Source organism: Chlamydotis macqueenii, chromosome 11 (genome assembly GCF_036417535.1).
Source record: "Chlamydotis macqueenii isolate bChlMac1 chromosome 11, bChlMac1.mat, whole genome shotgun sequence".
In the NCBI taxonomy this organism is placed as follows: Eukaryota; Metazoa; Chordata; class Aves; order Otidiformes; family Otididae; genus Chlamydotis; species Chlamydotis macqueenii.
The window spans coordinates 627,371-652,371 of record NC_141566.1 but is presented as its reverse complement, the minus strand read 5'-3'; the positions used below and the strand labels follow the sequence as shown (position 1 = coordinate 652,371).

At 62.3% G+C, this 25,001-nt stretch overlaps 1 protein-coding gene across 4 annotated transcripts; it reads right to left on the bottom strand.

The window, feature by feature from the left end:
- Positions 1-6: 6 nt before the first annotated feature.
- Positions 7-22,768, bottom strand: DGKK (diacylglycerol kinase kappa). Of its 4 annotated transcripts, none has more exons than XM_086756397.1 (30): positions 22,652-22,768; positions 21,435-21,679; positions 11,727-11,837; positions 11,534-11,614; positions 11,197-11,301; positions 10,841-10,973; positions 10,526-10,632; positions 9,953-10,078; positions 9,707-9,809; positions 7,583-7,745; positions 7,391-7,499; positions 7,066-7,205; positions 6,849-6,930; positions 6,253-6,344; positions 5,891-5,990; positions 5,326-5,566; positions 4,910-5,011; positions 4,701-4,800; positions 4,104-4,211; positions 3,498-3,594; positions 3,310-3,417; positions 3,021-3,134; positions 2,702-2,836; positions 2,443-2,609; positions 2,168-2,285; positions 1,984-2,070; positions 1,749-1,868; positions 1,542-1,659; positions 896-1,026; positions 7-457 (listed from the first exon to the last, which is right to left on the bottom strand). In XM_086756397.1, exons 2-30 carry the CDS (start codon positions 21,630-21,632, stop codon positions 383-385), a joined length of 3,471 nt encoding a protein of 1,156 aa, XP_086612523.1. In that variant the 5' UTR covers positions 21,633-21,679; positions 22,652-22,768; the 3' UTR covers positions 7-382. The 4 variants fall into 4 exon arrangements, with proteins under 4 accessions (XP_086612523.1, XP_086612525.1, XP_086612524.1 ...); XM_086756399.1 differs by having other exon boundaries at positions 1,987-2,070; XM_086756398.1 differs by having other exon boundaries at positions 22,539-22,664.
- Between the last annotated feature and the right edge of the window lie 2,233 nt (positions 22,769-25,001).

Below are 25,001 nucleotides of genomic sequence, written 5' to 3'. Positions count from 1 at the left end.
CACAAGCAGCAGCAATGAGTATCCTTTCTTCAAATATTTACACAACTAAATACCCATGTGGTGAAGGGGTGTTTTGGCTTTGGCCCCAGCCTTGGGCACACAGAGGGCAGCCCAAGCTCCTGTAGTGATCCTGCCGGGGGCTGGACTAGCAGTCATGCTGTGTTGTCTACAGGGCTAGACCTCTGCTGTAGTGTTTCCAAACCCCCAGGCTCAGGGAGAAGCAGCGGCTCCAGAGACACCAAGGAACAGACGAACAAAGCAAGGCAAGCAGAGGGCTCCACACAAACGGGGCATGGGGGGGGACCTGGTGCCCCCCTGCCTGGCCCTTGGTCCCTAGGGGCAGGACCCAGGGCCTGGGCTTGGCTGCTGCCCCGCTGCCAGCCTAGGGTGGGTTGCTGAGCTCCTTAATGGCCTGGAGGATTCTCTTCATGTGGCCAACTTTGGTGATCCCCAGGTCCTGCAGGAAGAGGAGAGGAGCTGATGTGCTCCCAGGCCAGCCCTTGGCCACTACTGGCAGGGAAACTGTGGGGCGGAGGACAAGGCTGCAAAGCCCAGCTCCCTGTGCTTTCCCTGCCAGAGCGTGGTGCTTGCTAGGGACCCTTTGTCCTCTTGCAGCCATGTCCCCATGCATGAGTGTGGGAGAGGCAAGGTGCTGTTGATCCCAATTTGGGCAGGCATACAGGGCATTGCAAGCTGCAGGGCCAGGGCAAACCCTCTCCCACGCTTCCAGCCCCTTGGCACAAGCAAGCGGTGCAAGTTCAGCTCTGTGGTGCTGGAGCCCAGTGCAGCGTCAGCACCTGCCTTTGCCCCACCACAAGGGATGGGGAGAGGAGGGATGGAGGACACTGTGCTCCCCAGGGCTGGGGGTCCCTCAGTGGGCACAAGGGGGTTGTACCTTTAGGTCTCTCCTCTCCAGCAGGATCAACTCAGAGCCCTGGATGTCATGCCGGACAAAAATGTCTCTGTACTCCCCTAAACCAAGCGCTTCCAGCCAAGCTGCCACCTCCTCGGCGCCCCACTTGTCCGCTAGCAGGGAGGAAAACCACAGAGGTGGCCTGGGCCCCAGCGCAGGCAGCCGGACGCGGCAGAGCAGGCAGCAGTGGTGGCAGGCTGCAGCCAGCATTCCCCCTCCCACCCCCAGCTCTGGCAGGGCCAGAGCAGGCTCAGTCTGGAGAGGTTTCTCCGCTCCTTAGCTTACTTATAGAGCATCTGAGCTTTTTCTCAACAAGAACCCCAGCCCTGGGGCAGGGACCTACCCAAACGGCTGAGCTGTACCACAGCCCCCTTCTCCCCCTTGCAGTGGTGGTTGAGTTACAGGGCTGGGGGGACTTTGCATGTCCATTAGCAGAAAAATTAAGCTCTAAGGGGCCGTTGGTGACAAAGGTGAGATCCCCGCAGAGCCAGGATGCACCCTGTCCCCATCCCAGAGAGTCCCTCCATAGCATGCCCAGGACAGGAGGCCAAGGGGTAGGTCAGCATGTGGGGGGTCCCTACCAGTGTGGGCTGTGCCTGCTCCCTCCCTGGTGCGCCGCCCGCTTTACCTGGGAGCGCACTGTTGGTCTTCTGCCTTTGCACCTTCTCTTTGTCCTTGTCCCTCCTGGGCTTGGGGATGTTGAGGCGAAGCTTGAAGCTGCCCTTGTTGGTGCTGCTGGTGCTTTCCTGCGGGAAGCCAGGCTGAGTAAGGTGCTACAGCCTCCCTGGGGCCACCCGCTGGGCTACACCCCGCGCCTCCGTCTATGTGCCCCCACCTCCTCAGCCGGGTGGGCAATGGGCCCCAGCCAGTGGATGTCCAGCAGCCTCTGCAGCTCCTGGCCCAGCACGCTCAGGGGGCCGTGCAGAGCCTCCTCCTCCTCCTGCAGCAAGTCCAGCTGTAGGGGACAGGGACCATTCCCAGTTCTGCTGCCACCCCCAGAGGTGCCAGCCAAAGGCACAGGCACCTCTGCTGGGGGGCTTGGGGTGTTCTCTGCCCCCCCCCCCACTCACCACCTTCCCTTCCAGGAATGCCCTGGTCTCAGCATACAGCTCCTTGATGCTCAGTACCACCTCCACAGCTGCATTCCTGCTGAGAAACTGGGGGAGGGGGGGCATGAAGGGGTGACTCCTTGAGCAGCAGGGCCCCAGGACAGCTGGGTGAAGGTTGTCTCGCCCTCTTCCAGCCCTAGCTCACCTCCGAGGTGCCAACAGCTTTGTTGGAGAGGGCGTCACTCAGCGCCAGGGAGCTGTTGTTGACAGCGTGTGCCAGCTCCTGCTCCACAGCTTTGTGAGCCTTCGCGGCCTTGTGGATCCTGCGGACAAGAGGGGCTGGAGCTGCTGGGGCTCCCCCGAGCTGGACAGGCAGCACAGGACAAGGAGACCCCTGTAGCTCTGGATGGCCACAGTGAAGCTCCCCACCCCCCGCTCCCCGGCCCCATGCCCACCACATCCCCCATCCTGCAGCCTGACCTGGCGATGAGGGTCTCGGCGACCCGTGAGACCTGCTGCAAGAGGCTGCTCTCCTCCTCGGTCAGGTACTCCATGGACTGCTGGGAGCTGAGCCGTGGCCGGACGGCCGCGCGGTAGCTCTCCCCCTTCTGCTTGTCCTCCCAGGACTTAAGGGTGCTTTCAAACGCCTGCACAGGATGTGGATGGCCCCTCCTCAGCCTGTCACCTCCTCAGGCCCCAGCACAGCCCCACTGCATCAGCTGTGCAACCCCAAGCTCACCCGGTCTCTTGTCAGCATCTGGGCTCGGTTCTTGTGCTGAATCTTGATGATGCCAGGTGGCTGGATCCAGGCTTCTCCGTCCACCTGCACAGGGACGCCCTCATCCCCCCGGATGGTGATCTTCACCACGCGGCACTGTGGGGCGGACATCCTGGGGTTGGCATCGCTGCTGGCACTGCGCCACTGGCTTCTGCCACTGTGCCGGGGCTGAATGCCTCCCCGTGCCATGCCAGTGCCAGCCAGGAGCCCGGCTGAGCTGCCTCAAGCTCTGCTGGTGCCTCAAAAGCAGTCCAGCACCACACAGGGTCCCTTGCCCCACCTGCGCAATGCGATGGTGCTGGAGGTTGATGACCCGCGACACAGCCATCTGGATGCTGCCGAAGACAGCCACCACCTCCAGCTTCTTGTCATCAAAGGATGGAGCTCCAAAGTTCTGTAGAGGACAAGTGAGACACCCCCCCAAACTGGGCTCATTTTGGGAACTGAGCTTTTTACCCCATATGTGCCCAAAGTAAGGACACCCCAGCCCCCTGTCCAAGGGCTCTCAGGTTCCCTGGAACCATGGGAGTAGCATCGTGCCCCCCCCACCCCAGAGTGCTGGCACTCACACTGTCCTCCTTGGTGCCTCCCCAGAAGTTAATGCCTCCAGCGTAGCTGGGGATGTTGAGGACAGCAATGCCCTGAAGACTCGGCAGCGAGATGGGCACCCCGTCACACTGCAAGAGAGGACTGAGCCTGGGGGTCCCCTGTGCCGCTGCCGCCCCCCCCCCCCATCCCTGTTCCACCTGCCCTGTACCTCCAGCTGCACCCGCTGCTCCAGGTTCTTGTACGTACGCTGCAGAAGCTCCTTCGTGCCTAGCACCCCATACCACATCATGTTCTTCGTGCGGCTGCTGCAGAGTGAAGCGAGACAGCTGAGAGGGGCTGCAGCCTCCTCCCCACCTGCTGCTGGCTCTGCACCCTCCCCAGGGCACTGGGCTGAACAGACGGCCTGCGCGCTGCCTCCCTGGAGACGCAAGCTGCAGCATGTGGCACCTGGCCTTGCACCCTTTCACGCCGGCATGGCAATGTCCCCTCTATCCAGGGCAGAGTGGGTAAATCCCACCAAGCCCTCCTGTGCCTGTTGATGTACCCGGGGCCATCAGCAGCTGGCCTCTCACAGCAGCCCTCCCCCTTCCCTGGGGTGTTTGCAATCTGCTGCCCACCCAGAGGCGTTCACCCCAACACCATGGCACTGGGTGCAGGTGGAAAATCTGTTGCAGGAAGGGGTCCCCAACCAGGCACGGCAGCCCTGAGCCAACCTCACGGCTTCCAGTATCCCGACAGCCCCTCCTTGTGCAGGCAGCAGAGCAGGGGAGGGCTCCCTGTTTTTCCCAGGGCAATCTGGAGGGTTTCAGGCAACCTGCACTTCTTGGGGTGCTCATCCCGTTTGTTGTTGAACTCCAAGGAGATCTTCGCATCCAGGCCAATGCCAAAGTAGTTATTCATGACACATTTCTCTGAGAAGTGGCTGAAAGCGGCAGACAGGGCAGGTGAGTTGGAACGCAGCTGCACACGGGCAGCCGTTGGGCTGGCGCTTTGGGACAGGGTATGAAGCCCACCGGAGCTGCAGTGCAAGCTCCCAGAGAGGCTGGCACTGGGAAGCCCAACCCAAGCCAGCAGGCATGGCTGGAGCCCTCTCGGTCCCCATGGTGGGACACTCGCGGTGCACTCAGGGCCTGCCTGCACAGGGCCAGGGAGAGCCCTGAGCTCCCGGCATGAGGACAGTGCTGGCCGAGGGGCTGGCAGCAAGAGATCCCACACTGGGCACACACAGGCTGCCCCAGCACAGGCACCGCCGGGCGAGCGAGGGCTGCGCACCAAGGGTGCCGCGCTGGTGGGCAGAGGATGCCCCAGTGGCCATCTCCACGAGGCAGGGTGGTCCCAGCTCTCCTCCCACTCTGTGATGAGCAGCAAGGGTAGGCCAGGGGCTCCGGGGTGGGCAGGACCCCAGACTCACAGGGCACTGGGGTCTTCAGGGAACTGCAAGCTGCCAAAGGTGTCTGGCCGGTCCAGGATGATGGAGGAAGATGCAGAGGTCACCGTCTCCCGCCGGGACTCTGGCCAGGGGACAGCGGAAGCAGCTGCTGAACTGCTCTTACCCTGAGCCCTCCCCATGGCTCACCGTCATGCCACCCCAAAAAGCCAAGTGCCCCACTGGCATCTTACTGAGCCTTTCCTCCTCCTTGTTAAGCTCCTCCGAGCTGTCCTTCTTGCTGGGGCCCGCACTGCCTTGGTAGGATTGCGTCTGCTTGTTCTGCTCATCCACAGCTGGATGCAAAGAGGGCCATAACAGTGAGCCCTGGGCAATCCCACAGCCCTGTGCCCCCTCCCCAGGTCAGCCTTATGGGCTCACAGCAGGCAGGGCCCAGGGTGGCTCCTCTGCCCCACACTGGAGACCTCCCTCAGCCACAGCAAGCATCAGAGGAGGACTGATGCCCTTGGACAGCACAGCACTGCCGCCAGTCCAAGGATTCAGACAGTGAAACCAAGGCACGGGTTCAGCACCAACCCACGGTGGCTCCGCAGCCCATGCCAGGCTGCTGCAGTGCCACACTAGCTGCCAGCCCCTGTCACCCCCTCACCTTTCTCTGCCTGCTCAATGATTTGCCGCAGAGCTTTCTTCAGGCTGTTTGCCCGCAGCATGAGCTGTTCCTTGGATTTGAAGATGCGAGGCACAGGGCTGGGGTTGAAGCTGCCAACTTTCTCCTGGTCCTTGGTGTCGGCAGGGATGACCTGTGCTGTTCCCTCAGGGACCACAATGGCCTGAGCCTCCTCGTTCAGCTCCCGCACCAGTGAGTCCAGCTTCTCATTCAGCATGGCGCACTGGAGGACGCCCGCCACACTCAGCAGCCTGGCACAAGCCACTGGCCAGAGCCAGTGCTGGGTGCTTGCCTTGGCACCCGTAGAGCCTGGACATCCCAAGCGCAAGGGCACCCCATCTTTGCCTAGGGACTCCATGATTGCCTGGGGACCCCGAGTGCCTGGGCACCTTGTGCTTCTCTGGGCACCCTGAGTGCCCAGGCACCCCAAGCACAGCACACCCTGATACAAGCACAGCAAGGGTATGAGCCACCCGAGCAGACACCCCTCCACGCCGGCACTGTGCCACCCAGCACGCCCTAGCCCTCCAGCCCCGCTGCAACCCACCTTCCGCGCCATCAGCTCGGCCTCCTGCTTGTTCTCCGTTGCCCTCTTGTAAGCCCGGCCAACTTCAGCTACAAAGTCATTGACAGTGCCGCAGAGGAACCTGCCAAGAGAGGCAGCAGGTCGGTGGAGAGGGACATGGCGCAGACAGCTGGGCACAGATGTCAGGCGAGAGGGCTGCCAGGATAACGCTCCCCTGCACCGGAGGGGCAGTGCCAGGCTTATCTGCCAGGCACCAGCACAGTCGGCTGCGGCTGGCGGTCAGACAGGGGACAGCCCGGCCTGGGGGGGCCTCAGCACCCCTGGGGACACGGCTCACCCTGGCAGGGGGGCTCCAGCATCCCCATCACCAGCCCCCTCCTTACTTTGCAGAAGAGATCACCACCGAGTGCTTGTCTGACTCCAGGATCTTGGCCAGGTGGAGGGCAACAGAGTCGGCATAGTGGGAGATCTGGGCCTGGGGGGAGACGGGGAGCTCAGCTGGAGCCGTGACAGCTGGCCAGGTGCCCTGCTCCAGGATGGAGCCTTGCCTGGCCAGCCCTGGACCGAGGATGAACAGCCCTCTTCGACCCACTCCCCAGCCCTGAGGGCAGCTGTGCCCACACCACCGGGCAGAGAGGATGCTCAGCCATAGCAGAAGGCAAACTGAAGCAAGGAGTTGAGGGGGGCACACAGAAGAGTCCAAAATAGCCTGCCGGTAGCCGGCCAGGTCCACCAGGTCCACCTTACCCTGCTGCCTGCTATCAAGTGGGTGTGCTGGGCTGAGGCCTGCTAGACTCGCTTCATCACACACAGCTGGCTGCCAACCCCCTCACAGCCCCAGACCCAAGAACCCCCTGCATGACCTCTCCCTGTGCAATCACACCCTGTGTGCCCCCAAATCAGCTGACAGGGTGAACAGGGACCTGCCCCCCAGCCTGCCCTCTCCCATCTCAAGCCCTCAGTCCCCAGCTGTGCCCACCTGGATGTTGGAGTCCCCATTCTCCTCCTCCTTCAGGGCCGGGGGGGACTGCTTGGGGGCCTCGTAGGTCAGCACACTCCACCTGCCAAGCAGAGACCACAGCTGCCTGCCACCTCCCAGCACCCCAGCACAGGGATACACGGGCAGGGGATGAAGACAGGCTGCCCGAGAGGCGCCGAGGCAGAGCAGAGAGGCACATGCCCCGTGCCATGCTCACCGGTCCAGCATCTTGGTGGTGGCCCTTTCCAGCTTCTCCAGGATCTGCAGCAGCTGGGTGTCATCGTCACACAGGCTGCCCCAGCCCAGCACCCGCGCCAGATCGTTGCCAGTCCCCAGAGGCAGGACACCCAGCTGGCACTGCAGGGGAGGCACGGGGCCAGGGGGGCTCAGAGCAACCCCCGAGGGTGCCCAGGACCCCCCCCAGTCCCGCTGTGCCTGTTGCTCGCAGCAGCCTGGGGCACAGAGCGGGGCTCCCAGCCATGGCTGGTGCCGGCTCTGGGCGCAGCACGAGCGCACTGGCAATGTCAGGCACTCCCACTCACTTGCTTGTGGAGGCCAAGGGCGTCTATCTCAGAGAGCACCCAGCCCACGCTGCCGTCCCCCCCGCACACCAGGATCCGGAAGGTGGAGAACTTCTGGAAGAGGCGCAGCCTGGGGACGGGACAGGAGAGATGGGCTGGGAGCTACGCTGGGACCCACTGGGGCCACCCCGCGGTGCCCAGGCCAGCACTTACCCCAGGTGTGGGCCCCCGTTCATGAGGTCAAAGACTTGGGCCGGGTTGAGGAACTGCTTGAACTTGCGCAGAAACTTGACGCCCTGGTTGTCCCCACTCTTGGAGTTGACAAAGGCCAGGAGAGGGCTGGAGCAGGTTGAGGGGCAGGTGGCCTTCCAGAAACCTGCGGTGAGCCCAGGCGCGTGAGCCCCCAGCCCCAGCCCCCACCTACCCAAGGACAGTGATGAAGTCACCTTAGGAGAGCAGAGGCCACATGGACACCCTGACCATGCTGTGCCTGACCTGCAGGGTGCTGGGCCCAGGCATGAGGGACAGTGATCAGGGTGCCCAGGCAATGGTGAGGGGTGGAACAAAGAGTAAGAGATGGGAATGGGGATGGGGGGAGTGGGATGGGGACAGAGATGGGCAAGGCTGGCACTAGGGCAGATCCAAGCCAGGTTCCTGCTCCATCACTGTCCCTGCAGGCACAAAGTGTGTCACCAAGCTGACTTGTGTTCCTGGCCTCTCACTCCAAAAGAGTGCACAGGAGGCTCAATTCCTCGCTGTGCCAAAAGCCCAGCTGGGACCGACCCCACAAAACCACACAGGAGTGGGGCACACTCCCACCTGGGGGTGGTCTCAGGGGTGGCACTGGCAGCTGGAGTTACCACAGGGGACCAGCTGCAGCCTGGGGGAGGCTGTGCTGTCACCCCCAGCTCTGCTGTCGGCTCCTGTCGCGGCTCTGGCAGGGTGGGTGCAAATGACACAGAAGCCTTGGGAGGCTTGGCAGCCAGCACCGTGCTTTTAAAGAAATGAGATGGGGAATGAAATGTGCCCAAGGCAGAGGAGGATCGATAGCTGGTCTGCAACCTGCACCCGCCTCAGGCACATCTTGACCACCCAGGGCCATGGGCTGGTGCCCACTGGCTCCTTCCCTTGGCAGACCTGGCGATGCTGCGGCGGGGAAAGCATCAGCCCGCTCTGCTATCACCATCAGCCCCACAGCCGCAGGGTGCGACTGGGAGCCCCAGTGTCTCCACCACACAGGGAGCGGCATCCCCGCAGCCCACTGCTGCCCAGCCCGGGCATCGCTCGGTCTCTGCTCCCGACCCAGCCAAACAGAGTGGATCGGCAAAGCAAGACACTGGGGGCTGCTGAGTCAGAGCGTGGGCTGCCGCAGAAGAGCCTGCTGCCAGTGACACCCGTACAGCGGGGATGGGGGTGGATAGGACAGCAGGAGAAGGGGGCTGAGGCCTCATTGGGCTGCTTCCCACGGTAGCAGAGCCCAGTTGGGCTCGTCAGCAGTCACAGCTGCCAGCCCCACGGCCATGCCAGCCTCGGTTGACCAGGCCACCACAAGAGGGACAGGGCAGAGAGGCTACCACGGGCCCAGCCATGAGCAGCTCCGGCTGTGAAGCCACAGGAGAAGCTGCGTGATTGTTACCCTGACAGCATGCCGATGAGTAACGAGAAGCAGATGAGCCACCGGCTGAGCTGAGTGGTGAAAATCATTAAAGAACAAGGAAGGAAATATCCGGAGGGGAAGAACAGATTTTGCTCAGCGGAGGCCAGCTGGGCCCCTCCGGAGAGGGCGAGGGAGACGGCGGCGGGGGGAGGGTCCCCCGGGCCACTCATTGCTTCTACCCCCAGCACCCTGCAGCCGCTCGTTCTGGGGGAAAGCTGTGCTCTGCACTACCAGAAAAACAGCTCAGGTTCAGACACTTAGAAGTAACCCAAGCAAGGGCCTCATCCTGCCCTGCAAGGTGCTGAACCATCGGGGTGCAATGGGGGGCTCCCCCCATCAGGAGCTCAGGGCTGGCACCAATGACCCCGGAACGGAGCGGCCACGACCAGGGCACCGTGAGAGGCAGCCCGGCAGGAGAAGCTGAAGCCACACGTGGGGAAGAACCAACCCAAAGCATGGCACTGCCAGAGCCCTGGGGCAGAGCACAGGGCAACAGCAGCCTTCGACCAAGGGTGCAGCAGAGCACTGACTCTGGAGCCTACTGATGGTGGTGTTCCTGGTGCCCCACAGGAAAGCGGGCACAGTGCCACAAGCCAAAGCTTGCAGAGGAGCTCAGAGCCCTGTCCCAAATAGCCCATCCTTGCTGACCACAGCCCAGCTCTGTCTCCTCCATGACTCACCATCCGAATCAATGCTGTTCAAGGTGGTCGGCGGGATGATGGACACTTTGTACTGGCCTAGGGGGCACCTCTTGCCAAACAGCTCCTTGCAGGCGCTGTGAACCTGGGGACACAGGGACGTGTGCATAAGCAAAGCTAGGGGACGCAGAACCAAAGCCCCCAGCCTCAGTTTCCCCAGTGATGCACCCAGGAGAGGCAGTGCTGTCTGTGCCATGGTGGGGGGAATAGAGATGGACACATCCTTACGATGGCCTTGCACCAGAGACATCGCCAGTCCTGTAGCCTCCGGACACTGCCACAGGTCCGGTCGCAGACGGCACAGCGCGCACTGACGGGCAGGTTCCCCTCCAGCCACTGGTGGGGCATGGCCACCTGCAGAGAGGGGCAGTTGCCAATGGCACATCACCCTTGCCACCCCCGCACGCTTGAGGGACAGTGACATGAGCCATCTCCTTCCCCAGGCACCATGGAAGAGGTGGGCAGGGGACGATGCCCCACAGCAGGGCAAGGCATCCCTGGGACCCCTCCCATGCCCTCTCACCCTGCCCGGCCCCTTGCAGCAGCCAGCGTGTGGGGCAAGGCAGGGGTGTCCCCAGCAAATATCTGGGCCTTACTTGGAGAGCAATAAGGGATTCTGATGCCAAGTGGTGGAGGACCTGTCCCCAGGCCACGTCCTCCCAGAGACAAGCCCAGAGGCCACACAGCGCAGGGGATAGCTGGGTGCCAGGGTCCCCTTTGCTCCTGATTCGGGCACAGCAACTCCAGCGCTGCCAGTGGCTCTGTCCTGCCAGGGTCCCCCATGAGGAGACCCCTGCTTACCCCGTCCTCATCCTCGATGATTTCAGTGCCGATGGAAGCCAGGGTTGTCCACTTGCAGTTGTTGGTGGCTCTGACGGCACAGCGCTTGTGTGCCTTGAACTTGCAGACTGCACAGGGGGGAGCAGGTGAGGAGCAGGGATGGTCCCCGTGGAAGGCACAGCCCTGGTCCTCAACGCCCCCCCCGGCCGGTGACGGTGCTGTCTTGGCAGCCGGTGGGCACCACCTCGCATTCCTCCTGCTCCAGGCCAGCCTTGGAGAGGGTCCCTCGCCCCAGTCCCAGGCCCAGCCCACCCCCAGCAGGACTCCCGTGCTGACCTTCACAGGAGAGGCCGTGGGAGGTGACCCCCGGCAGGGCTTCACGGCACACATTGCAGAAGGTGGGGCGGGCGTGGGAACAGGCGTACCAGTTGTGCATGCCAGAGAAGTGCTCCATGTTGAACTGCGTGGCCTGCTGGAAGGCACAGCCCTGCCCCGTCAGTCCCCTGGGACCCCCAGCTGGCGCTCCCTCCCTCCTAGCCCCTCTGAGTCCCCCTAGTCCCACTCCCAGCTGCTGCCCTCCCCATGGGGCTGCGCCGAAGGCAACAGCTCCTGTCCGGCAGCCACAGGCATCCCCGGCTCCTGAAGGTACCCACTCACAGACAAGCACCCATGCAGCCCCCTGCCCACGTCACCTCGTGAATCTCCCACTTCTGGACAGATTTCAGGGCACTGATCCAGTCTTCCATCTCCTTCCGGTTCTCGGCACATAGGATGAGCTTCCGGAATGGTGTGATCACCTGCAACAGCCACCATCCCTGTGTCCCCTTGCAAGGCCACCCCGCAGCTGGCCAGCCCCCAGGAGAGCAGCCCCCACAAACCCTGGCACACCACCACTGGTGCCACCTCCAGCAGCACGAGGACATGCTGCGGGGGGCCGCACGGCTCTGTGGAGAGCAGAGGGTCTGAGGACCCTCCCCTCAAGGTGCTGAGGTGGAGGGGCATGGCGGGTAGCCCCACCACCTCCCTCACCGTGAAACTGTTGTTGATGTTCTTGGTGCTGGTCTCAGCCACGCTGGCGTCAGACAGGTCCACCTCGTCGAAGATCAGGGACTGTGGGGGAGAAACCAGAGCCCCAGTCCTCCAGGGAGGGATTTCGGACTCCTCAAGCTCGCAGGCTCTAGGTCCCCCAGATGAGCATGCTGGAAGCACCCCTCCAGCCTACCTTGGCATCCTTGGCATAATAGAGCGTCCTGCCCCGCAGCTTGAAGTATCGCCTCTTCCACCTCTGGAAGGAGCTCGTCTGCTTCAGCAACAGCCCCTCCTTCACACTCTTCTGCAGAGATCACAGGGTCATGAGCTCCCATAGCCCCCAGGACTCCCAAAGCCATCCCCCCCTCCTCCGGTGATGTCGATCCCTGGGTCTCCAGGAGCTAAGTAGTACCCAGAGCACAGATGGGACATTCTGGGGTTCACACTGTGCTGCACGTAGCAGGACACATGATGTCCACCACACACTATACCCTGGGCATCAGGCACTTTATGTGATTCAGGGGGATGCTGACGGGCATGGCAGTAACAGCAGCTGGAGGTCTCCAGCAGCACAGAGCCACAGCTGTCAGTCACCTCCGCCCCATTCCCAGAGCAGACCCCAGGAGAGCCTCGACCTGCTGCAGCTCCCCGGAAACCACGGGAGAGCTGGGGCTGGGAGAGCTCCCTTGGAGGGGATGCTGGTGCCCCAGAGCCACCAGGACTACGGCTTGGAAGCGGCATTACCTGTGCACTGCGGCCCCAGTCTTTTTGCTAGGTTGGGAAGCAGACAGTCAGGATGCAGCCAGCCCTGCCAGGCACCCACAGCCCCCGAGCGGACAACTGGGGGCTGAGTGCAGCCCGCCGCAGGCAGAGCATCCCCTTCCAGCACAGCACATCCCTGCAGCCTGGCCACCCATCCTCTGCCCTCCCCGATCCACAGCACCTGCCAATATTTACCCTCCTCATAGTGGTGTTTACAAGGCTCAATTAATTAGTGTTTGCAATGTGGCTATGAGCCTGTGCCGAGTCGGGTGGCAGAGATGCTCTGGCACTGCCTAATCTTTGATTGTATCTTCTTTAAACATCGCCGGCAGCCCCATTCAGATACTCCTCTGCAATTATCCGCAACAGCGGTTGTATCTGATCCCAGCACACGACGACAAGGCACATTTAACGGCGAATTACCACCACGGCCCCAGGGCTCCGTTCTCCTGTGCCCAGCCCGTGTGCTGCAAGAGGCAGCACCCAGGCGCCCACCAGCCTGCAAATGGACCAGCCCCTGGCCTTGGTGTTAACCCACTGCCCCATCTCCGAACGAGACGGCCAGAGCACCGGGAGTAGCAGGAGCCTCCAAGGTCACAAAGAAGCCAAAACTCCACCGGGGGTGCTCCCTGAGCCTCAGCTCCCCCAGACGCCTGACCTCTCTGAGAGTCATCCCAGGGCACGTATCAGGACACCCCCAGCTCACCTCCAGCTTGCAGCCTCCAGTTCAGAGACGTTTTAAGCCTTTTTCACTCCCCATCAACGCTTTGCACCCCGGGCCTGGCGCAGAGCGTGGCTGTGGCTGGTCCCCACGCTGCCTGCAAGTGTTGATGCAGGTTCAAACAGCCCTGGCGTCCCCAGTGCCAGCACCCAGGGACCCAGCGCACCCCCTCCCCAGCCTCTCAGCCGTGAGAACACAGAGAAGACGGCAAGCCCGGAGCTGCCTAAGCCCAGGCTGCAATACAGCCAGCAAGGGGAGCACAGCCTTTCAAGGGGGTCCAGCTGTGGCCTCCAAATCCACACACAAACCATGCACCCTAGCAGTTCCCGCTCCACATCAGGGGGGGACAGGGCAGGGTCCTGCCATGGCCAGGTGAGATCCAGCCAGAAACACCACTTCCACTACACCTGTCTGCATGCGGCGGATGCAGGCACAGGCTCTGGGTTTGCTGCAATTATTGCTTTTGCTGCAAAGGACAGGCAGCATGTGACAGCGAGGAGCAGCGCAGGGGAGCCCGTGATGGTGAGGAGCAGGAGAACATGATGAAAAGGAGAAGGAAGAAGAGGCAGGTCGGTGGCTCAGGCTATCACAGCAGGGGCGCAGGCGCTCAGCTCTGCCTGGCTCCAGTACCACGCGGGTGGCAGGATACGGCCAGGAAGGTTACCGGGGTGATAGCATCCCCTCCTGCAAGGGGGCCGGATCCGAAATGCCCCAAGCCGCACCTCTGTGGCTGCTGCAGCAATTTCTCCCGGCAGCCAGCAGCAACAAGGCATTGCCAGCCCCAGGATGTCACAGTCCTGGCCATGCCGGGAACAGCAACATTGCTGCCAGCACTGTGCCAGCCCCGGGCTAGCGCAGAGCCCAAAAAGCAGAGCCCTCACCACCTCCACCATGACACCCATAAGAGTTTAATGACACTGGCAGTGCTGCGGCTATGGGGGGCATGCCTCCATTTCCCCCAATACAGATTAACTGATCACCAGCATCCCAGCATGGGGTGACAAAGCTGGTGCAGAGAAGCTTTGGTGACACCTTTCCCCGCACCTACCCTTGGGTGCTTCCCAAAACAGCCCCAGGGTGCTCAAGGCATGGCAGCAAAGCACAATCCCATGCCCACTGCCCCACCATGCACAGCACACACAACTCCTTACGCCTGTGGCTGCCCGTCTAGGCTCCATCACCTCCAGCGCTGACATCGCGAGGCACAGATCCAGTTGGTAGCGGTGTTGTGCTTGGGCAGGCACACGAGTCACTCTGCCTGAGGTGCTGGAGGGCTGTTTCGGGGTCTCACTGGAGTGAACCATCCCCACACTCCCGGTTTTTTGTCTGTGGGTCTCAGTCAGGAGCACCCGGTGCTGCCTTGTGCTGGGAGCAGCTCCCCAGTGGCTCAGAGGTTTCGGACCCCTGATTTTGGCACCAAGGACAGGAGACCTGGGAGGCATCTGATTGCCAAGACCACCAGCAGACCCAGCCACGCGGTGAGAAGCTGCACCTCAGTGGGCAGTGTCAAGCGAGCCCATTTCCCCTTTGCAAACAGGAAAGGGGTGGGGAAGGCAAAGGCCGGCACTTGGGGCAAGTGGTGGGCAGGATGTGCCGGGGTGGCATCACCCCTGCTGTGCTGGCTCTTCTGCTGCCCCAACCAGGGCTCCAGGGTCACCACAATAATACAACTCCCTACAGCAAGTAGCTATTAAGTACCCTGTAGCTCCCAGGAGCAGGAGCCATGCACCTGCAGCACAGGATAGGGGCTGCCTCTTTCTCCCAGAGAGCTTTCCGGGGCACTGACAGCCCCTGGCCACGGGGGTGGGAGCTCTGCATTGGCTGCTACACAGCCCTGACTGAGCATGGGGTGCCAGTTTGGTGCATACCCCAAACAGAGCCCTAGCCCTCCACTCACCCCATCACAGCTTTTCTGGCTGGCAAGCCTCAGCCAGCACTGCAGGGAGCCACACTGGCTCTGTCCCAGCAACAGAGGCAGCAACACAGCATGTTGATGCCCAGAGCGATGCGCAACGTGCGCGGCCACCAGTCCGAGGCCAGCTCTCTGCAGGGCTCTGCCCTAGCCCTCCCCTGCCCCATCTCGGGATTCTCCCTGCTCTCTCCAGCCCAGGAGGTTCAGCACTGCCTGGGATGTGCCTGGCACGGCGGAGCCCTGGAGATGCAGGGTGGGGAGGTGGAGGCAAGAACAAAACCACGCGAGGTCTGCAGAGAAACTGTCACCTCCGGCTCAGCCACAGCAGGTGGAGGGCAAGTGGCACTGGGGCCTTGGAGCAGTCACAGCTAAAAATAGCCCTGGAAGGATGGCCAGCCACTGGCAATGAGCCCTGCCAGGACCGGGCTGGTCCCCAGGGGCAATCATGCCACGGGCTGGCTGTGTGCTCAGCACAGGCAAGGGGGCTTGAAGCATAGCTCGGAGGAGCTTGTCTCACTCCAGGACTGCACCCCAGCAGGGCTTCTTCCAGGCCAGGGCACACCCCAAAACACTGGCTCTTCCCTTGGCCTTAAGGCAGAGCCCTGGGATGCTGCTTTGAGCCCCCACCCCACTCTCCCAGCTCTGCCACCACCATCCCTGGGAAGAGCCCACAGTGCAGCCAGGTTTGACTACAGCTGGGGCAGGAGGGTTTTCCTCCTGGGATCAGCTTGGACAGCGAAGGAGCTGCTGGAGAAGAGCCAGGAAGGCTGAGTTACTCAGGAATGCTGGCATATATATGGCTGGTGGGCACCACACTTGCTGGCCACTCGGTTTGCAGCCCTACACCGCTCCTGATGGGATCTGCTTGGCCCTGTGGCGACACAATGCCTTGCACAGGGAGGAGGAGAGGGGACTGAATACTCGCCAATGTACCAACCTGCACTGCACCAGCACCATCCCGGGCAGCCACCCTCCTCCAAAAGCAGCAGCCCACCAGGCACGTGCCAGGGTCCAGTCAGGTCAGAGCTCATGCCCCTCCAGAGCTGACGGATGCTGGGACAACAGTGGAGAGCCAGCAGCCCTGCAAACAGCGGGGCTGTAGGGCCACCAGCATCTGCTGGGCACGCTGTGGGCTGGAGACAGTTGGAACCCTTATCAGGCTTTGCAATACGGTGGAGCTCTTCCGAGACCGGGCAGCCAGGGGGCTCGGTGCCCAGGGAGTGCCACAGCCCCACAGGCTCAACTGCATCCGCGCTCCCCGAGGATGTAGCCTGCTGTCATTGCAGCACCCCAAATCCCCCTTCCCAGTGCTGGGGAGAATCCTTGAAAGGAGACTCCGGCACTGGCCCTGACATGCCACTACGTGGTGCCATGAGGCACCGCTCAGGCTTGAAAGGGGATGGAGGATTATCGTGAAGGAGAGGAATGAGGGAAGCAGCCCCCAGAAGAAAGACAAACCCCCCTACATCTCATCCTCCAGTAGTCACAACCCTCAGCTGCTTTTTAGAAATGATCCTGTGCTTCCCCATCTACAGCCACACCAGTCCCTGAGCATCACGCTGGCAGGCATCCCATTCTGTTAGGTTTGGTAGTGGGAAAGGCTACAGTGGCAGCTTCTTCAAGAAGCTTATAGAAGTTTCCCCTCTGCCCCTTGTGCCCAGGTACTGGCAGGCACCGCCGCAGCTCTCCCTCCCTGCCCAGCTGCTGACGGGCAAGAGCAGCGCTTGCATAATGGAAAATGTGAGCGGGGAGAGGGCAGCGCATCTGAGAAACCTCACAAACATCCGGTTGGCGACACTGGGGCTATCTTTACACCCAAAGCACGAGCTCGGCAAGCCCCGATTAACAAGAGCAAGCTGAGCTGAGCCTGCCCTGTTGCAGCCTCCTCAGCAGGGACGGTCCCAGGCAGCATCACTGTGCCCTGCAGTACGGTCCCACTGCGGGGGATGACCGCAGATGTCTTCTCACCAGCCCCTGGCAGGCCATATGCTGCTGGATTGGGAGCAGTGTGGGGCACGGCTGTGGTGGAGATGTGCTTTGGTGTCGACTGGCTGCGGTGTGCCTGTGGCTGGTGGGGAGCTCTGAGATGGAGCCCAGGATCATGGAGATTCTCAGCTCATGAGTTCTGAATACCTCCATGAATGGAGACTCCACAGCCTCTGTGGGCAGCCTCTGCCAGCTTTTGACCAATCTCACAGTAGAAAAAGTGCTTTCTTGTGTTCAGATGCAATTTCCTATTCTTGCATCTGTGCCCATTGTCCCATCGGCAGACACCACTGAAAAGAGCCTGGTTCCCCCTTTGCTGCACCCTCCACTTCAAATATCTATCCGTGTCACTGAGGAGCCCCTGGCCCCAGCCCCCCTCCACACTGAACAGCCTCAGCTCTCCCAGCCTTTCCCGTATGAGAGATACTCCAGTCCCTCACCAGCATCAAGCCAGGAGGATGCACTGCCTGGGAGCCACGTGCCACCCTCCCACTGCAGGAAGACGATTTCTAGGCCTGGCCCCAGGGACCCTACCTTCTTTTCCCTGTCTTTTGGCCAGATCTGGCCCTCAGCAGGCAGCCCTCCTCACAGCCTGGCTCTGCAGCACCGCCCTACCAGGACACCCGCAGCTGCCCCAGCACCCCTACATCCACAGGCACCGCTTGTCCCATCCCTGGGGCACCCTGAGCCTATGGGGTGCCCAGTGCCTCCAGCAAGGACCAGGAGCACTCATCCCTCAGCATACCAATGACCCCACTGACCTTCCCCAGCCCCTCGGAGGATGCTGGCCGGTCCCCCAGCTCCACTGAGCGGCTGTGATGTACTCCAGCATCAGGGATGCAGGAACATGATCTTCCTTTCTAAATGGCAGACAAGCCATGCGCCTACTCGCCATCGCTACACACATTGTGCCCAGCCCATGGGCAACACTCCTATCCCTGGCATGCACCTTCCCATGCCCCCCTTGGTGCCTGCAGCCCTTCGGCTCTGGTGCAAGCATCCCAGAACCAGTCACTCGCTGCAGCTCCTTGCAGCCGGAGCCAAACTGTGCAGAGCTGCCAGATCACTCACCGCCTCCGCTCAGCTGCCAGGAGAGCCCGTGCCCACGCGGGCAGGATGTGCGCCCCCCCCCCCTCCCCACCAGTTGCCAGCACCTCGAATGTCTGGATGGACCCTGGAGCCAGCACTTCCTCCTTCTTCATTGCCCCTTCCCTCCATGTTCAGCCCAAAGGGGACCAGTGCCAGGGTGCAGCACAGCATCCCCCTCCCGCTCTGCCCTTGCACTCCCAAAACCTAGTGCAGGCAACCGGTAGCTGCCAGCTGCAGTGAGGAGGAGAAGGGGGCGGCAGCAAGACCCCATCCGTCCTGGGGCCATTCAGCTCGGTAGGGGCACCTGCGCCTGGCAGCTGTCATTGTCACCAAGCACAATAGCTTGCCGCCTCCGTGCTGAAGCCGGCACAAAGCGCTTCGCGGGGCGCCCCAGCAATTACAGCCTGGAGAAAGCCAAGCTGGGGGTGTGGAGTGGGGAGACATGATTGATGGGGAGGCTTGAGGAAGGGATGCAGGAACGGGCATTTTGGGCAGGGAATGGGGAGCAGCGATCAGGAAGGATTCAGCAGATCCCAAAATGATCCTCACGTGCTCCTGTCACCATGGGGCTGGACAAAATCCTGGCATGGGGGAAACTGCTCACTCCCTTCACCAGGGACCATGGTGCCCCCACACAGTGAGGCAGGAGTCCCAACCCTTCGCAGCTCCCCAACATTGCAAGGCTCCTATAAAACTCCTCCAGCACCCCAGCCACCACCGACAGCCAAAAAATAGGCCAGCCTGCCCCCTCCACTAACCCAGTTATCTCTCAGAAGCTGCAGCCCTGTAGCTAGGCTCTCCCTCACTCATTAACTGTGTGCTAATTAGGTAACTGCCCCAGTCTCTGGGGTGCAGACAACGGTGACCCTCCATCCCAAACCCACATGGGTGCACAGGGGTGTTGAAGCAGCTCAGAAAGGTGCCTGCTGCAGCTGCGGCCACAGCCAGAGGGACAGGCGGCACGTGTGCCATGGCACGGCTACGAGCCAGGGATAGCCCGACCCAGGTGGCAGCAGCAATCGCATCCCAAAATCCTTGTCTCCATAGGGAAAAAAGGAGCCCATCCGGTGAGCCCATCACTGGCTCATCCGGTGAGGAGCCAGGCTGGCAAGTGTGGTCCTGCCTATCTGGACCAAGGCAAAGAAATCCTCATGGAAAACCTTGAACCTGGACAGTGAAAACACTTAGATTTGGGGATCAGGATGCACTCATGGCTTGCTCTCAGCCCCGTCCAACACCAGCCCGACCCAGCTCTCACCCCTTTCTCCTCAGCTCCGCGGGCCATTAATCCAGCCACATCCTTTCCGCTTGCCCATCCATCGCACCACCTGCCTCCCCAGGCACGCTGCGCGGCATCACCTCCTGCATGGCTAATTGCCGATGCCAGGCAGGATGCGGGCAGCGGCCGCGGCCAGCAGGGAGCCAGCAGCTCCGCATTTCCCCACACATAGCCTGCCAGCCAGCGAGGCCAGAACCTCCTGAGCCCCACAGAGGGGCTTTAACTGCCGGGCTGGGGGCTCAGTGCATGCTCATGCCCCTGTGCTGCTGCTGCAGGACTTGGGCACAGCCAGGCCATCTGCCCTTTTCCCTTGAGTCTCCTGGCATTGAGGACTCCCTGCGATATCCCCTGTGCTCCACAGCACAGCAAACCCCTCCGGTATGGCAAACAGCAGCAAACTCCAGCGGCTGCTGCCTCCCCTCCGGGAGGGTGCTGAGGGCTCATGCACGGTGCTAAGCATCCCTAGGACTCTGCCCACCAGCCTGGCTTCCCACTGTGCCCCCTGCGCAGCACCCTGCACCCTGGCACAGCCCACAGCACCCACACAGCAGCCAGGTCGGAGCACACAGAAGAGGTGCGAGCCTGCTCCAAAGAAGAGGAAACTGAGGTACGTTCCTTGAGCAGCCAGAGGGATTTGGCAAGAGCCCCCCCAGCACCGAGTGCCCCAGAAATGTCTCCCGCCAAGGGGGAAAACTCCACAGTGCCAGGTTGGGAGCATGCAACTTCTGCACCCCTGGGCAAATGGGCTTTGTCCCCCTTGTGCCAGTGTGCCAGGCTCGGCACAACAGCCAGGCCTGGGCCAGCAGGAGGGGAGCTCGCCGTAGCCCTGAGCAGCCCTGAGCTGCCACCAGACTCAGCACACCGCCCCATCCCCGCTGCCTCCCTCCATGCTCGCAGCACACAACACGGAGGCCAGGGGCACCCCTCTACTCCACAACTGCATCCCCCCGTGGTGTTTTCCCAGCTGTCTCCCCTCCCCAGGGCAGCATGGCCACCAAATCCCCAGTGAGGGGTGGCCAGAAGCCGGCTGCGGGGGTATTTCTGGCACAGCCACAGGACGACGGTCCCCCCTGCAGTGTGGCAGCCCCCGCGTGCCTGCCGGCACTGCAGGAACAGCCTTGACTCACACCACCGCCTCCTTCCCGCAGCCAGGAGGGGATGCAAAGGGACCGCTCACCTCACCCTACACGTTGCCCAGAGCATCCTCTCTTCGTCCTGCCCAGATCCTCCCTCTCCAAAACAGATCCTCCCCCCCGGAAAACCTCCTCCTCTCCCCACCTCCCACCTGGCTGTTCAGCCCAGGTTATTCCTCCCTGCACTTCAGGCAGGAGGTGCCTGGCCGTTCCGCCATCCCCACCTAGGACACCTACAGCTACCCACTCCTGTTTGGCCAGAAGGCACTGCAGACTGTATTTTTGTAGGTCCTACCAAAACAGCTTCCTCCAAGCAAGCTCCACACAGACTCATAAGCTGCCCTCATGCCAACAGCAAGGAGGTAAAAGAGTGTCAAATCTGACCTCAAAGATGTCCCCATCCACCCAGCAAACCACCACGAGGAACTGGATATAGGGAAGGCTGTGGGAGGAGGGCCCGCAGGGGAGCTGGCACAGTCAAATTAATCTGGGGCGCTGGGAAAGATGCCAGCTCTATTTTGCCACCCACCAGGCCCCACACACGCACTGCCTGCAGCAGGGTGTGTGATCCCAGGAGCTTATGGCACTCTGATGACCCTAAATCTCACCCCTAGAGCATCCATGGGGCAGACGCTTCCCGAAAGAGCCCCCTTTCCCTAGAGGCAGGCGGGGGGAACTCAGGAGATACAAACATGGGATGTAGGCAATTGGAGGGGGACGGTCCAGGTATGGGAGAGCCCCTGTGCCCGAATCATGGGGTAAAATCTACACTCCACAGCCCCATGGGACTAATGCTGACCCTGCCACCGTGGGGTGTGCACCATTGCCCGCGTCCTTCTACAGGGCACAGGGGGCCAGACCCCTCCTGGCACTGCGCCGGGCACTGGCTGGGTTGCGTCTGCAAGGGGCAAGGGCCTGGCACCGATTTACACCCCAGAGCAGGCAAAATCCCCACCCTGTTCTCGGCAGGGACCCCGTGCGTTGGTCAGCCCCTCACCGCAGGCTCCCGCGCCCCTGACCTTGCTCCTCATCTGCCCCGAGGTGGACACCTTCCGGATGAGCTTGTGGGAACTGTCCTCCTGCTCGCCCTCGCTGTCAGATGACTCCTCGCCACCCACCTCGGGCGAGATGGGTGCCAGCTTGTCCGAGTCCAGGGATGATACCGATTCCCGGGTCTTCCGCAGGAACAGGTCCCCGGGCACTAACTTCTCGGCCATCTTCCCACCCAGCTTGGCTCAGGGCTCCGCTGCCTCCTGTGACAGCCCTGGGAGGACAAGGACACACAGGAGAGGAGGAAGAGCCCTGAAAGGGGGTGCATGGCCCCTCACTCTTTATGCCTCGGCCAGACAGACAGTGCAATCCTGGAAACCAGGCGAGACAGCGTTTCCTTGCCCAGGAATGCAGCTCAGGGTAGCTTCCTTGCAGGCAAAGTTTTCCTTCCTCGCCTTTTTTTGGAGTCTCAACTCCTCCTCACCCTGCCTGGCATCCCAACACCATCCCTCGCGCTTGCCGTGGGAGACTGGCATGGGGGTGCACCTCCCTTGCCGCAGCCTGTGCCAGCCCCCCCTCCGGCGCCTATCCCCAGGGTGCTGGGCTGGCCTCAGGGGCCGGGGGAGGAGGGGGTCGTCTCCATGAAAAGCAGCAGCTGCCTCCCACCATCCGCCTTGCTCCGGCAGCCGGGAAGGGCTGGGAGAATCCCGGCCCGCGCCCGTGGGTCGCCAATCCCAAGCAGGTGGCTGCGGCGGATGGAGTGGGATGGAGAAGGGGGCGCGGGGCTCCCCGCATGCGAGGGAAGCCATCTCCCCACGGCAGCCCCGCCCGCCCCGGGGGCTGCGGCCGGGCTGGGAGGGCACCTACCTGGGCGAGCGCACCGGGCCGGCTGGGGGGTACCCCACGGCGCCGTGCCCGGCCCCACGCGGCTCCCGCGGGCCGGCTCCGCCGCCTCCCGCCCCCCGCCCCCTCCGCAGCTGCCGGCAAATGTGATGCCGTCTCCCCGCGCAGCAACAAGCGTTTCGGGTGGGGCGGGGGGGGGGAAGCGAGGGCACCGCACCGCTGCTCTCGTCCCCCTCCCCACTCCCAGGCGCAGCCCCCTCCTCCCCTTGCTGCGGACCTCGCACCCCCACCTCCAGCCTCGGGGCTGCCGGTGCCGGGTCTCCGCCGAGCATCCCGCAGCACACCCGGGGCGGGGGGGGGGGGGGTGGTGGTGGAAGGCGGGGCACCCCCCCCGCGCACACACCTGGCACACCCGGAGCCGCCGCCGCCGCCTGTGCAAGGTCGCTCTTCCTCCGGCCCCCGCCCGCAGCCCCCCCCGGCCCGCAGCGCGGCCCCGCCGGGATGTGCCTCTGCGGGCGGCCCCAGCCCTGCCCCTGCGCCGCAAGCCCTGGCCTGCTCGGCGCGGCGGGCGCTGCTGCGCGCGGCGGCACGGGCGGCCCACGCACGGCCCCGAGCACGCGGGCACGGCGGGCACCCGCGCGGGCACAGGCGAGCACCCGCGCCGCTGCCGTGCACATACGTGTGCAGCGCCCGCGCGGGCACGAGCGGGCACATGCAGGGGCACGGGAGAGCACATGCACCGCTGCCGTGCACATACGTGTGCACCGCCCACGCGGGGACGGGCGGGCACGCCCCCGGCATGGGCGCGCACATGCATTGCTGCCGTGCACATAAGCGTGCACACTCTGGCGCACGTACAGACAAGCGTGCACACTCCGGCGCACGTACAGACGTGCACAGCCTAGGCATGGGCGAGCACATGCGCTGCTGCCGTGCACATACAGGTGCTCCACTGACACAAGCACAGGTGGGCACATGTGTGGGAGAGCACACGCACCACTGCCGTGCACATACGTGCACACTACCCACACAGGCAAGGGCACGCACACGGATGGTATGGGTGAGCATGCAGGCTGTGGCCACACATATATGCATGCAAACACCCACACGTGCATCAGCATGCACGGCTCAAGCATGGGCGAGCACATGCACCACCTCCATGCAATTATATGTGCATATGGCCACACACACACGGACCTGCACAGGCGTAGGTGAATACACGTATTGACATCTCCACACTGTTATTTGTACACACACTCAACGTGCATGCAAACTATGTGAGTTGGCAACATGCGCTCACAGCCCAGAAAGCCAGCTGTGTCCTGGGTCCATCACCAGGAGTGTGGCCAGCAGGTCAAGGGAGAGGATTCTGCCCTTCTGCTCTGCTCTCACGAGACCCCTCCTTGGAGCACTGTGTCCAGCTCTGGGGTCCCCAGCTCAAGAAGGGCATGGACCTGTTGGAGTGGCTCCAGAGGCGGCCACAGAAATGGTCTGAGAGCTGGAACCCCTCTGCTAGGAAGAAACACTGAGAGTTGGAGTTGTTCAGCCTGGAGAAGGGAAGGCTCTGTGGAGACCTTACAGCGCTTTTCAATATATGAAGGGGACTCCTAAGAACTATGGGGAGAGACTGTTTACCAGGACCTGCAGTGACAGGACAAGAGGCAACAGTTTTAAACTGAAAGATGGTAGGTTTGGGTTGGATGTAAGGAAGAAATGTTGTACGATGAGGGTCGTGAGGCACTGGAGCATGTTGCTCAGAGAAGTTGTGGATGCTCCATCCCTGGAAGTGTTCAAAGTCAGGTTGGATGGGGCTTTGAGCAACTTCACCTAGTGAAAGATGTCCCTGCCCATGGCAGGAGGGTTCAACTAGATGGTCTCTGAATGTCCCTCCCAACCCAAATCATTCTGTATTTCTATGGTGCGCATGCATGCAAACACCCCAAAAGGTGTATTTATATAAAAACATACTGCAGAGTGTGCATACAGAGCTCACACACATGTGTGCACACATGGAGGCGTGCCCTCAAACACACCACTGGGAGTGAGAGAGAGTCTGGCTGTGCTTTCCACCCCAGGGCGTGCCCAGGGCGCTAGCCCTGCAGCGTGGGGTGCCGTGGCCCCTGGTGCCCAGCCCTCACCCACTGCTGCTCTGGGACCCCCATGCTGGCAGCCAAGTGTCCCACCCTAAACCCCAGCCCACCCCCACAATGGGCCATCCCCAGGGGCAGGGGGCCTGGGGCTCCCTTGTCCCACACTTTGTGCATGGCTTTGCCCTTTGGGCTTTAATAAGCAGGAGGACAGGGAGGCTGCTGCGGGGTTTGGACCTCCACATTTTGGGACTCCCCGTTTCCCATGTGGGGCAGGGGGCCAGGGGGGTTGGGCTTGGCTGTTATTGAAGCATCACTACCCACCACATCCTCATCCTCCTCCAGCTCCTTGTCCTTCAGGACCAGGAGTGCAGGATGCAGAGCAACAGACTGGGAATCTGTAAAACTGAGAGATTACCATGATGGGGAGACAGACAGCAGGGCCAGGGGCTGCCCCAGCGTGTCTGGATTCTGTCTGCACCTCTGGGAGATCCAGGAGTCCTGCATACTACAAGGAGTCTGCTGGCTGGTAGCTCCCCTGGGGTCCCACACAGGGATCCCTGGGACTCCCCACCCCATGGCCACATCCAGCACAGGCACTGAAGGCCCCAGTACCCAGGCAGCCCGGCTGTGCCCCCTGTGCCCTGGATCCACAGTCCTGTCTGG